The sequence below is a fragment of the Leopardus geoffroyi genome, chromosome D3 (assembly GCF_018350155.1).
Source record: "Leopardus geoffroyi isolate Oge1 chromosome D3, O.geoffroyi_Oge1_pat1.0, whole genome shotgun sequence".
Taxonomy (NCBI): domain Eukaryota; kingdom Metazoa; phylum Chordata; class Mammalia; order Carnivora; family Felidae; genus Leopardus; species Leopardus geoffroyi.
In genome coordinates this window covers 79,992,442-80,005,731 of record NC_059339.1, presented here as the reverse complement: position 1 = coordinate 80,005,731, position 13,290 = coordinate 79,992,442, and the positions used below count along the sequence as shown (strand labels likewise).

The 13,290-nt window shown below is 35.0% G+C and overlaps 1 protein-coding gene across 9 annotated transcripts in view; it reads right to left on the bottom strand.

The window, feature by feature from the left end:
* Nucleotides 1–237: 237 nt before the first annotated feature.
* Nucleotides 238–13,290, bottom strand: part of RELCH (RAB11 binding and LisH domain, coiled-coil and HEAT repeat containing) — a 116,146-nt gene continuing 103,093 nt past the window's right edge. For 7 of the 9 annotated variants that reach the window (XM_045459405.1, XM_045459408.1, XM_045459404.1 and 4 more), the window contains 2 exons: nt 11,626–11,696; nt 4,617–6,350 (listed from right to left, as the gene is read on the bottom strand). In XM_045459405.1, coding sequence (XP_045315361.1) covers nt 6,230–6,350; nt 11,626–11,696 — 192 coding nt within the window. In that variant the 3' untranslated portion in view covers nt 4,617–6,229. Of the gene's footprint in view, nt 1,167–4,616; nt 6,351–11,625; nt 11,697–13,290 lie in introns of those variants that run through there. The other 2 variants (XM_045459411.1, XM_045459412.1) reach the window with 1 other exon arrangement.

Below are 13,290 nucleotides of genomic sequence, written 5' to 3'. Positions count from 1 at the left end.
TGTCATGCCAATTCTACTTCCAATCGTGTTGCAGATCTGCTCCTTTCCCTTCCTTTTTGTCCAGGCTGCCACCATCTCCTGCTTGGACTACTGCATTTGTTAGCTTCTGCTGTCAGCCTCTACTCCTCTCCTTTTCAAAAGCATTCTTATAAAGCAGAAGTATATCTAACACAACTTGGGTTAAATCATTCCACTACAACTATTCAAAGGCTTGCCTTTCTAACTTCTAGTCTAGTGTACAAAGCCCTATATGATCTGGCCATACTCCTCTCCGATTTCATCTTTTGATAGTGTCTCAGCTATATGGGCCATTTTTTTTTTTTTTTCCAGTTCCTTGAACATAGCACTATTTTTCATCTCATTGCCTATGCACATACTGTTCTTTTTTCTCTTCCTATTTTCACACGGTTAAAGCCTATTATTCTTCCTAGTTTTCAGGTGTCACCTCAGAGGTGTCTTCCAAAGTAAACCATAAAAATAATCACCTAACTAAAGTACGTCCTCCTCAGTCCTTCTCTCTCCACTTGTTTCCCTGCCTGGCTGTAAGCTCTGCTCTAGGTCAGTCTTATTCATTGCATCCCTACACCTAGCACAAAATAGGTACTCCATAAATGTACATCGAATGGTGAATGACTTTACAATCTTTAGAAAGGGATGGCTTCTCCACACTTACAGATCACTTGGAAGACTTGATGAGGTCTGTTGATAAGAGGGGTTGCCCAGAGAGTCAGATATGAATACAAGTTCTGTAAACCTTTTAAGGCCATACACACGTGGCACGACTCTTTTAGGGACTTTTATTTATTCCATATTTTCTACCTTGGATATAAATAAGCTCACTATAAGAAACAAACCCAATACTTTGCTGAGGGCAAGATGCACAAGATCACACAATTCTCCTGATCAACAACATATAATAATAGCTCTATGAAAAAAGGACTTTAGGTTAGTCTGGCATGTAGTCTCAGTAAATTCATGCTGTTTTGAGGGATTCATAAATCATCCTTTTAATCTAATTGGCAAACTTTCACGGAATTGGTATCAAGCTCTTATTCATTAATTCATTCAATTAATGTTGAGTACTTATCATACACCAGGCATTCTTCAAATACTGGAGACACATTGGTTGAAAAGGATAGACAACATTCTCTCTCATGGAGCTGAGTCTAGTGAAAGAGACAATAAAAAACAAGAAAATGAGTATTGAGAAGAGTAATTATGAAGAAGAAAACCAGGATGATCTCAGGGAATTAAAGGGGTTACTTTGGATTAAGTGGTCAGAAAAGGACAGAAGAGGCTTTATATAGATTCAGAATGGTAATCCACATGTTGTAAAATCTACTGCCTCCTCAGTTTTGAAAATCAGGACATTTTCCATCTCTAGGCTGTCGTCTCTCCATGACTTTCTTGAGGATGATTACATTACAACACTAAGTGTTTCAGTAGTATGACAACTAAAAGAAAATAGTCTCCAAATTTGATACGTAGTATTGACCTCCTAAGATCTGAAAACTTTAGTTGTAGTGTCTGCAAGAAACCAGGATTCTAACTTTTGAAATCACTGGTCAGTGGTTAACTGAAGAGTTCCCTTCTCTTAGGTAACACTAGGAACCGACTATTTTCAAGAAATGGCAGTCCTTGCTCTTCTCCCATTAATATGACAAGTTTAGTTGCAAGGAACCTGCAAGTTCAAACTAAATACCGAAGAAAGCTAGTTACTATAAGAATCAAATTATATACTAAGAGACACGAGTGATGTGGCAAAGGGTAAAATCTTTTACAAAATCTAAACAGATTATGTAATGAAAAATTAGCTTATTGAACTAATTCACTTAGGCTTTTGAAAAAAATTTTAATGACAAGATTTGGTAAACAAAAAGCAAAATTACCTTACCAGTCTTCACTAGGCTGCACACTCTGGGAGTAGTTAAAAGTAGGCAAAAGTAACAATCAAAAGTGGTTTCTGCCTTCTACTGCAATTTTAGATAAATCATGCATGTCATGGTAACCTATACGCTTACTAGAAAACAAAAGTATGGGGGAGGGGGTTAGCCACAATTACCCATGCTTTAGTTATTCAGTGGTTTACAAGTTTTAATTCTACTTTGAACTTTCATGATACTAAATGCTAAAGCACTTTCAGGTTTACTATTATGTAATTTTCATAAAGTTCTGTGAGGAACAGAGAGCATGTTATCATTTCCATGCTCTTTAATGGTAAGACAAAAAAGAATTTGTTAGAAAGGGGATTATATTTATGAAATTCTTACAAAAAAGAAATTAAAAAATGATTTATGTTATGAAAAGCATTCACCTTAGGTTCAATACTTGATACAGGACAGGGAGATTTATGAACAGAGGAAGTTAAAAATGTAATCTATAAAACTGTAGAGTTAATGAGAAATTATTAGATTTATATTACTTAGGAATGTATACATTACAAAAGGCATTTATAACATTTTCAGCTTCATTGAAAATGAATATCCTAAAAATATGTAAGGTTGCAAAGGCCAACAATTCAAAAGTACGGGGTAGTTTAAAAAAAATTTTATAAAGCAGACTATCAACAAATGATAACTAATAAAAAAGTTAATATCTATAACATATAACACAAAATGCCAATTTACAGACAACATAAATTTTACTACATTAAAGTCCCTCAAGAAGTTCTATTCATGCAGTGATCTTACTGAAATAAATATAATGGGTTGATCTTTAATGAAATAAAAGGAAATTAAAATAGTATATACTCTTCCATATAGACACGCTTTGGGTAGAATTTTCCAGCTATTTCTGAAGACTCTTTTAAGGAAAGCAAATAGTTTACATTTTCACCACTTGAAACTGAAAGAATTATTTATGTATTATCAAAAAGACATAATAAAACTTCTATTGTGTTAAGTTTGCATTAACTGTCATGTTATGACTGGTGTGGTCGTATAGTGAATAGAAATGTTTATTTGAAGAGTTTTCGTTAACATGCAAACAAAGTAAACCATAAAGAAGGCAATCAAAGCACAGTTTCTTCTAGTTTTGAAGGGAAAATATGAAAAGACTGATGTGTCATTCAAGACATTATGACTAGAGTGCTAATTCCACAGATGAAATTCATGCAAAACATCCATATGTAGCATGAAAATAGCCTAACATCCAGTTATTTGCCAATGTGTAGAAATCTACCAGATACATTATATTTTATTAGGAACAAATATCTTTAATCTATTATTTTAAAAATGCACTGAAATAAAATAGTAACAAAACAAGCACACTGTGAAGTTACATTAGGACTTTCGAACACATATCTATTAATATGAAAAACTAAAATTATTTCATGGTTTGCTTATGAAAGAGTTAACATCCAACACAAAGTTGGAATGTTGTTACCTAGCCAATCTAGAGAACTTTATGAATTAAAATTGCTAATTATAAAGCTCTTTAAACATACATTCTTTCTACAAAAAATAGTTAAGAAATTGGTGACCAACACAAGATATTCACCGCAGTTAGCTCTCACAGTTCAAAGATCAACAAGATGGTGTCTAGAGAAAGTTCTGTTCTTAAAGTTCCAGTAATGGTTGAAAATAGGTTATCTTAAAAATTGGGGGTCATGAAAAGGCAATTCAATACAGTGATTTCACCTCCCCAAACTTTATCAGAGACTATTTATTTGAACCAGTTTTTTTTTTTTTTTTTTCTGTTAAGAAATTTGACAGCAACTTGAATTGAAATTTCATTAAAATTACTTACAATTTCATTCAGGTTGTAAGTCCACTTGATGTTTAGCAAAGTAATCTTTCAAAAGGGGTGACTGATGCAAACAAATAAAGGTCAAGGACATTGATCTATAAAGTTAGATGTTGCTACCATTCAAGCATCGTTCTTGAAATAATTCAGCAAAATTGCTAGTGATGGCATTTCTGGGTTTCGGAAAAATTTTAATCTCTGGCTTGCTTTAGAAACACAGGCATAATTTCAAATTAGCTTTTCGTTACTTTGCAAACTTCGTTTTCTTGTTAAATTGAATACTTAAACTTGTACCATTTTTATTTGTTTAAAAAAAGAGTGGGTACGGGAGTTTTATGGTCTGTTTTTGAAGAACACACAGTCTCCGTGATCAGTGTGGTTAGCCTGTCTTGTCTTTATAAAGAATCTACAGTTTGCTTCAAAAATAACTGTGAGAATAAATGTGAAGTCTTACTGACATTAAGATATTGAACAGCATAAGGGGGACTCCCTTGAAACACACTGTGTATCTTACTAGCTGTTGTTTTTTAAGGAAACCATTAGCGTTTAGATAAGTAGATTCATGAATTAATAAAAATAATTATAGTCATTCATCTGGTAATGGACATATTTATTCTACTGTATTTCAAAGTAAATGAGAGCCTTAACACTTCCTTTAAACTGTCTCCGCAATATGTTAATTTTATAGCAACAATCTGTTTTTAGTAAAAGTAAACTAAATAAATAATTTATATAGACTATATTCCTAAAATAACATACTAGTATGTTTTAGTGAATATATGCTTTCTCACTTCCTTCTGCTTGGATATAGGATATATAGTGTTTCAAAATGAAAATACAATACACATAGCCAAAAACAAAACAAAAACAAGTATGCAAAAACAGTTTATTTATAATAGATCAACATTTTTGACATGAAAGGTAGCCACTTTCAATTTCTCAGGAATGCCTAGAATCCAACAGTTTCTGAAAGACTAATTTTAACAATTATTTCACTATAGGTAAAAGAAATAATTTCAGAATGAACTTTTTAAATGGCTTTGTCTAGGGCAACTTATTTTATAAGCCTGAATGTGTGGTAAGCTAACTTTCCCAGGAAGAGAATGTAATCCAACTATGTTCCAAATGTATTAAACCAGTTTATACAACAAACATGGGAATCACCTATGTGCATCAACTGTGCTCAAACAAGAATTCTCTTTATCAAAATATTCATTTTTTCAAAAAGGCCTCACATTAACCCCTCAAACCAATCATCCCCCTTCTATGGCCAGTACCACTCTTCTCTACTTCAAGTTGCATTACTTTATAGACAACTCTCAAATTCCAGTGGAATTGTACACTGACTTAAGACTGTGTAATATATATCAAACACAAGAATAGTCACTGACTTTAAGGGACAAGGTGTTAACTAACCAGTAATAATTTAGCTAATGTCGTTTTTAGTTTAGAGGGAAAAAAAGCAGCCCCCAAATGTCCTTAACTTTTCGGTACTTCTTTGTAACACACAGAATGAAAAGATAATCTCTGAAATTAAAATCGTTAGAAAATATCTTAAATAAAATATTTTACATAAATAAGTGTTAAATTTCAAATTCAAACCATGTTTTCCTGTGTATTTAAATTTGGGAAAGAATTTCACAATTATTAGCTCTTACTTACATTTATTTTTGAATATTTAAATCTATTACACATCAGTTTGTAAAATTCACCTTGGTTATCACTCCCCATGTTACTGTGCGGTCTTTCCTCAGGTAAGTCCATTATATGCATGTAAATGCTGGGGAGGTTTGAATAGCACTTAAAGAATATTCATGAGAGCTCTGAAATGTGGAAAGTTTCATTATTATCTACTTACTGTAGGATTTGTAACTCAAATTCATCACAGCATTATAAAACACCGTGTGAATGGAATGCATACAATTCCTACGGACACACAAACTGAAGTCCAAAAGGCACAGAGTAATGCTGGTGGCTCTTTCTAGTCAGTTACGAAACAATAAAAAGTCTGTATTATTCTTTCATAATTTAAATACTTAAGTAATCTCCACTTTTATTACTTTATAACAGTGACTTCAAATTTACATTATTTTAAGTACCATTGTAATAGCTTAGTGTATAATACAGATATTTGCTAATATCCCATCCAAAAATTAAAAAAAAAACACCTCTTCACTATATATATATATATATATATATATATATATATATATGTATATATATATAATTTATTCTGCAAGACGAGAACACAGAAGAGGGACTTGATACAGACTATAAACTCAATTTTCTATCACCACAGTTATAACTCCAAAATTAACAGATATACAGCAATAATCAAAAGCAGTGCAAATATCTTTGGAGGTTAGGATAAAATTATAATGCAAGAACATAAAACAAGGAAATAAAAAAGGCAAGTACTTCAAGTACAAGGAACCAGTCTGCTTGAGGTCCATCTTAGTGTTTACTGGGGGCTTCCTTCCTGCTTTTACTTCTTTCTCTGAAACACATTGGCCAACATGGCACCTGATGTTGTCAACTGGCCCATTTTGTTCAAAAACTTGGTCTTTGTATCTTCACTCACTAAGCTTGCAGCAATTGACATTGAGCTAGGAAAGAAATTTTAAAATTCAAGTAAAGCAATTAAAAAACTAGAATATCCATTTTTTTCAGTTCTTCAGCAGTATAATAGTAGTAAATACATTCTGAACTGGTAGCACGAAAGGGAAACTAATATCGACAGGCGTTTTTATGCACCCTACTAGGTCAGGAGCTTTCATGTTCATGGTTGATGAAGGAAGCAGTAACGGTGGAGAGGTCAGGAGCAAGTATGGAGTGAGACTGAATCCTGGCTCTGTCATTTACCAGCCGTGTGACCCTAGGCAAATTATTTAATCTCATCTGTAATGTCATCCTCATCTGTAAAATGGAGATGATTCTATTACCTACCTCATAGGTCTATTAAGAATTATATAAGCGTACAGTGCTTATTAGCAGTGTCAGCAATGTAATAGCATGCTGTAAGTGTTAGTAGTTATTCTTCTTCTTATCAGCATCACTGCATTTAATTATAGCAACGCTGGAAGATAGATATTATCCCCATTTTCACAAAAGAGTAAATTAAATCACAGTAAGGTTTTATACTGTGCTGGTAACAACCCTGTGACGTTATTACTTATTTGGGCGTTGAGAGGGGGGAGAATGTCCTCAATTGCATTAGTTGCATTAGTTTCAATCAACAATTTTAACTCCATTTCTTCTTTCTTTTTGACCAACCTCCTGTATAGGTTAAACAATCTAAATAACTACTAAAGATTGCTAATTTACCATACGACCAAACAGAATACTGATCAAGCACAATTTTCAGTGATCAACAATAAACCCACTTTACTGGCCTGTGGCTTTGGCCAAGATGCTTTAGATCACTCTGATTCAATTTCCTCAACTGAAAAATGCAGACTGCAATTACTATTGCAAAATATCCTGAGGACTGAAGAAAAGAGTATGTTTGAACATGTCAAGGGCCGTGGGTGCGAGGTGCAGAGGCTCAACGGATGTCCGCCGAAACTACAGACGAAGTTAGGGGCTGCCAGCAAGAATTGCTGGTTTTCTGTAGTCCTTAAAGGTGTGCACTGTGAGTTAGTAAGTTAAATGCCAGTCCACGACTCCCGTCCTGAAAATCTCTTGTTCCCACACCTCTTCTGCTATTACGTCAACCTGGCCTCTTCCTTGTCTCTACTTCTCGCCTGCTGCCTTTTCTCTTCCCACAAAGTAAACCTCCGTCAGGCTCAACATTTGGTTCCTGTTTCTTCAGTTACAAAACTTACTCCTGAAGTTTCAAACATCATCTCCATTAGGAGTTTGGGAAAAGTCCCATAACACTATTGTTTGTTAGAGAAGCTAACATCAAGCTTTTTTTCACCCCCTAACTTTAGAAATGACCCGCCATTTTTATTTCCTTGTTAGTGGTTTTACCATTTTCCTCTCCTCCCAACAGTGAATATAATGGCTCCCTCTCTTCTATTTAAAACCAATCATCAAATACTCTGATTTTACTCAATGAAACATCTATCATTTATTTTTATTCCCATTGACGATACCTTTCAAATGAATTATTCCAATAGTCTTAGATCTGGTCTCCTTGCACGATCAGATTAACTTCTGAAATAATCAGTTCATCATATCCTACCCATTCTCAAACACCTCCAATGGCTAATTACTGCCTAACAAGATAAAGTATGCTTGGCATTCAAGAAACATAGCAATCTAAATCTTGTGTGTATGTGTTTTTACCAACCATTACTGTTCAATTTCTAGACCCCCTTGAGTCAAGTTTGCTGAGTTTCATGTTCAGAACATTCTTAACTTATCTCTTTCTTTCTATCTGGTGTCTAGACATCCTTAAGGTCCCAGTTCAAGTCCTATCTTTTCTCTGATGCCTTTCTTTAATGTTTACAGTGCTGTTTTCTCTCTGTAGAACAATACTGTAAGCCGAAAGGTAAGTATGATTTTAGTTTGCATTGAGAAAAACAGGATACACAGGTCAGATAATACTTGAAGTACTATCGAGTTTCAGTGATATTCTAAGAGGAGGGCAACAATGATGTTAAAGAGTCTGAGATGTTCACTATGGAGAAGAGAAAATTTAGAAGACAGACACTAACGTTATGTGTGCCAAATTAGATATAAATATATATTTGCATAGCTCTACTGATATACATCACAATCACCTGGAGAACTATTTGAAAACCCAGATGCCTTGGCCTAACCCCAGTTATTCTGATTCTTTCCATATGGTAGAAAGGACCCAGGTATCTATTTTACACAAAGCTTTCCAACAAAGAACAATTGCATTGCAGCATTTTTTCCTGAAGAGAAAGTTTACATTTTTATCCTTTTTACAAAGGGGTCGGTAATGCTTCCCCACCCCTCTACAAGATGATGAAACATATTTTAGAGAGTAAATGTTTTAGAGAGACTTTAACTCAGGGTATTTTTTTGTAAAAGAATAGTTGTTAAAAATGAAACAAGCTGCCTTGTAAGGTAATATTGTCTTTTTTCTGCGAAATCTCAGATCTTTCCTTGCAACTCAAATCAAACCAGTTGCCATTTTTGTTGATTTTGAATCTGTAGAACCCAACCCCTTAAATGCCTGGCTTCTTTTTTTTTCACTTTAAAAAAATTTTTAAGTAATCTCTACATCCAACGTGGGGCTTGAACTCACGACCCCGAGATCAAGAGTCTCCACCAACTGAGCCAGCTAGGTGCCTCCTGGCTTATCTTCTTCAAAACTATATCCTAGGATATTTTTTTTCTCTCTCTCCATACCATTCCATCTGGTAAATTAATGTCAAAAGGACTTGGGAAGTCATCTTGAAAAGGCTTGCAATGGCCAAAGATGGGATAATTTTGATGGGCATCAAAAGATAGTAAGTACAATGCATGTAATTACATCAAATATTTGAAAATACATGTGTTTATGATACTTGAACAAAACAGTCACCATTAGAGGGTGAATCAATTCATTATCTTAGAAAACTGGTGAGTAAAGAGAAAGAATTGAACATTTACCTTGACTTTACTATAAAAAACTCTATCAATGGGTAACTGTAGTACATATAGGGGAAGGTTTTCTTTCCTGAAGTATTCTAACTCACCAATGAAGAGTGAATGATAGAATTAGATATTTTAGTAATTCACTATTACTAAATAGTAATGTATCTACTTTAGTGTTACATTTACATACTAATGTACATTAGTATTTAGTAACAGTGAATTACTAAAACATCTTATTCTAATGTGTTTAGTAATGGTTAATGAATTAGTGGAGCTACGCACTGATCATTAACAGATGCTACTATCGCCAAAAAAAGAGAGAAGTAGACATTGTCTCTCTCGTGAAGAAAACACACCTCCTCCTATGAAGCAGTCATGCAAAACAAAGAAACATGCCCTGAATCTGATGAAGTCTCTGGATCCAGAACCAACAACCACATTTACAGGAAATACAGAGGAACATGTTAAAACAACACGAGGGAAATGCAATCAGCCAAATTCAGACTGTGGGACCTGTACAGAACAAAGACTCAGTTTCTTTAATAAGTAAGTTATATGAAGAAAAAAATGAGATAGAAGGGGAACCTATGGATTAAAAGAGACTTAAAAGACATGTCAACTAATTGCAACGTATGGAACTCTGGATTCTGACTCAAAGAAACAGACTGTAAGGAAAAAAACAAACAACAAATCGCTAACGACATGTACAAAACAATTAGAAATTTGAACACAGGCTACATAGCTGATAATAATATTAAGAAGCTGTTATTTTGGCATGAAAATGACATTATGTTTTAAAAAAACAGCATTTATCTTTAAGAGCTACATACCAGAATATAGGAGGGGCATGGATGAAATAAAATATGAGTTGACAATTATTGAAGCTGAGTACTGAGTACATGGGAATTCACTCTGTTATTTATTTTGTATTTATTCAAAATTACCTAAAACACAAATCTAAAAAAATAATATGGAAGATTTGAATAATAGGGAAAAATATGATTATAAAAATAAACTTTTTCTTTTTAGGAGTCATATAACTGAAACAATCTTGGGAAGTTACAAAGACGTGTTTTTCTCTCTTAAGTTTTTTTTTTAATGTTTTTTTTTAATTTATTTTTGAGACAGAGAGACAGAGCATGAGCAGGGGAGGGGCAGAGAGAGAGGGAGACACAGAATCTGAAACAGGCTCCAGGCTCTGAGCTGTCAGCACAGAGCCCCACGCGGGGCTTGAACCACAAACTGTGAAATCATGACCTGAGCCGAGGTCAGACGCTTAACCGACTGAGCCACCCAGGTGCCCCTATTTTTTTCTCTTTCTTAATTCCTGTATGCTAATTAATGAAATTTCATTTAGAATATATTTTCACACATAATTTTTAATTTTGTCCCCAAACTTTACATTTTAAACAAGGCACCAAATAATCTTAATACTTAATGTATGACAATTGAACAGAAGTGCTTTCTTAGGTGTTCGTTTTATGGATTTTTGTGCTCAGAATTGAAACCTATTTTTACTGTTTTAACTTTCCAAGGTTACAGTTGTAGAACAGTTCCTACCATCCCAGGAGGCTACAGAAAGGGTTCTTACATGCAGTAAGAGGTAAAAAGCTCTAAGCATACATATGTGGGGAGGAGGTTGGGGGTGTGGAGGGGTAAGTGTGTGTATGGGTACCGAGCCTGATAGGTATTCCTTATTCCTGCTAGTTAGTTTTATAAAGGAAAAGCCTTTGAGCTTTTTATGCCTAACAGAGTCCATTTAAGATTAACTGCTCAAGGTTATGTCAAAAGGGAAGAGTACACACGGTCTATTTGTAAATTACTTCCTCTCCTGAATGCCCAACTTTACTCTTTCACATCATGCTTGTAGTTTAGCTTCAGTGAATCTGAATTCTGGTTAGTTTGGTTGGGAGCACGTGAATAGAACATTCACAAGTTTATAGTCCTTTATGCAGTCAATCAAGTTATGCTTTACAACTCCAGTCACAAATTTCCACAAAACTATTTTGACCAGTGACTCCCAAATCCAGCTACCTACCACAATGTCTTTGGAAGCTTTTCAATATACAGATCCCTAGGCTGAATCAGACTGTTGAGAGGACGGCACAGAGCATGGAGTAGAGACCTAAAATTTTAATTCCCCAGATAATTCTGATGCAGGTGGTTTATAAATTAGCATTTGATAACTGCTGATGTAAATACTTTTCTTACCTTCCAAATAAATGACTACAAAGTAACACAAAATAGAATACCATACCCATGTGTAGAAAATTTAGATAGAGAAATTAAGGTTAATATGAAGCCTTAAAAAAAGAATTCATGTCTTACCCTTGAGGCTCTTGGACGGTCTTGTTCTCTACTTTTTGTTCACATTCCTTTATCATGGAACTTAAAATAACCTGATTTCAAAAAAAAGGACTTTAGTAAAATACAATTTACAATAGTGAAATGCTATTGTTTAATCTAAAGTTCTTTCATTTAATTTTTAATAGTCCCATAAACTGTGACTATTTAAAAATGTAAGGTTTTGGCAGTTACTCCGTTAAAGGAATTCACATTAGATTGCTATGGTAGGTACAGAAATAGCTTTAAAAGACCTCAATCATATAATCTTCACTAACTAACCTTCCTTCTGAATCTGGTATCAATTCTCCCTTAGCTTTCCCTACCATCTAATGTTAAAAGTAAAATTTGTATATGTTTAGACATTTAACATATACACATACCATGGTTACACATTATTTTCCTAGGAAAAGCTGTTCTGTCCCATGCCCCCTTGTTTTCTCCAGGTTGCAAACAGCAAGATGCTCTGTTTTAATGTCTATAAAGCAGAGACCAGGTATAGGTCTGTGGCTACTAAAATATAGATGGGAATATAACGGGCATCTAAGAGTTAACATCATGTTTGCACGGAGACTGAATGAATGATGGAAAGGGTGGCGGGATCTAAGCTGCTCCTCCAATCGCTGGCAACCTCCCCAGAAACTGAATGGTCTTGAATATTCTTGGCCCGCGTTTGGGTATGGAGGTCACTAAACAACCAGTATTTACTGTCACCTACTATGTGTCAGGAACTTTTTTACATATACAGAATGCACAAATAAGACAGACAACATTCCCTCCTTACGGAGAGCTTATGTTCTTGACAATAAATACAAAAATTGGTAAGTTATATCATACGTTAGAAGGTGATAGGGCTTTGAAAAGAGTATTGAGTTAAAATATGGGGAGCCAGGGGTCAAGACACAGAGTGTTCCAATTTACACGGCGGTGTCCCCAGCAGGCCTCATGGAGATGACATGTAAGGAAAAGCCTGGGGGAGATGAAGGAGGAAGTGCTTTATACACTGGGAAGAGGCTGAGCAAAGGCTCCATCTAAGGGAGAGTATGTCCATCATGTTCTAAGCAAGGAGACCAGAGTGGTGGGTGCAGAGTGAGCAGGCGAGAGGGTAGAAGATGAGAAGTTAAGTGGGCGGGGGGGGGACAGATCTTACAGTGCTTTGCAGATTATAGTGAGGACTTTGGTTATTAAATGAGGCTTCTGTCACATGCATGTTAGATCTAGATTCATCCTTTTTTGAATCTTTTCTGGTTTTCCACTCTGATCTCACAGATTATAGATGTTGCTTGTTTGTTTTAAATGTTTATTTATTTTGAGAGGGAGTATGTGCACATGTGAGTGGGAGAGGGGCAGCGAGAGAGAGAGGGAGGGAGAGAGGGGGAGAGAGAGAGAGAGAGAGAGAGAGAGAGAGAGAGAGAGAGAGAATTCCAAGCAGTTTCCGTGCTGTTAGTGCAGAGCTGGATGTGGGGCTCGATCTCACGAACTGTGAGATCATGACTTGAGCTGAAATCCAGAGTTGGACGGTTAACTGACTGAGCTACAGAGGTGCCCTTTAGATTTTGTTCGTTTAGCTGGGTTTTCCTTTATTATTATTATTATCATCCCCCTAAAAAGGGGGAGTTTTTTGTGCTTTTTCTTCTGCTCCCTGCATTG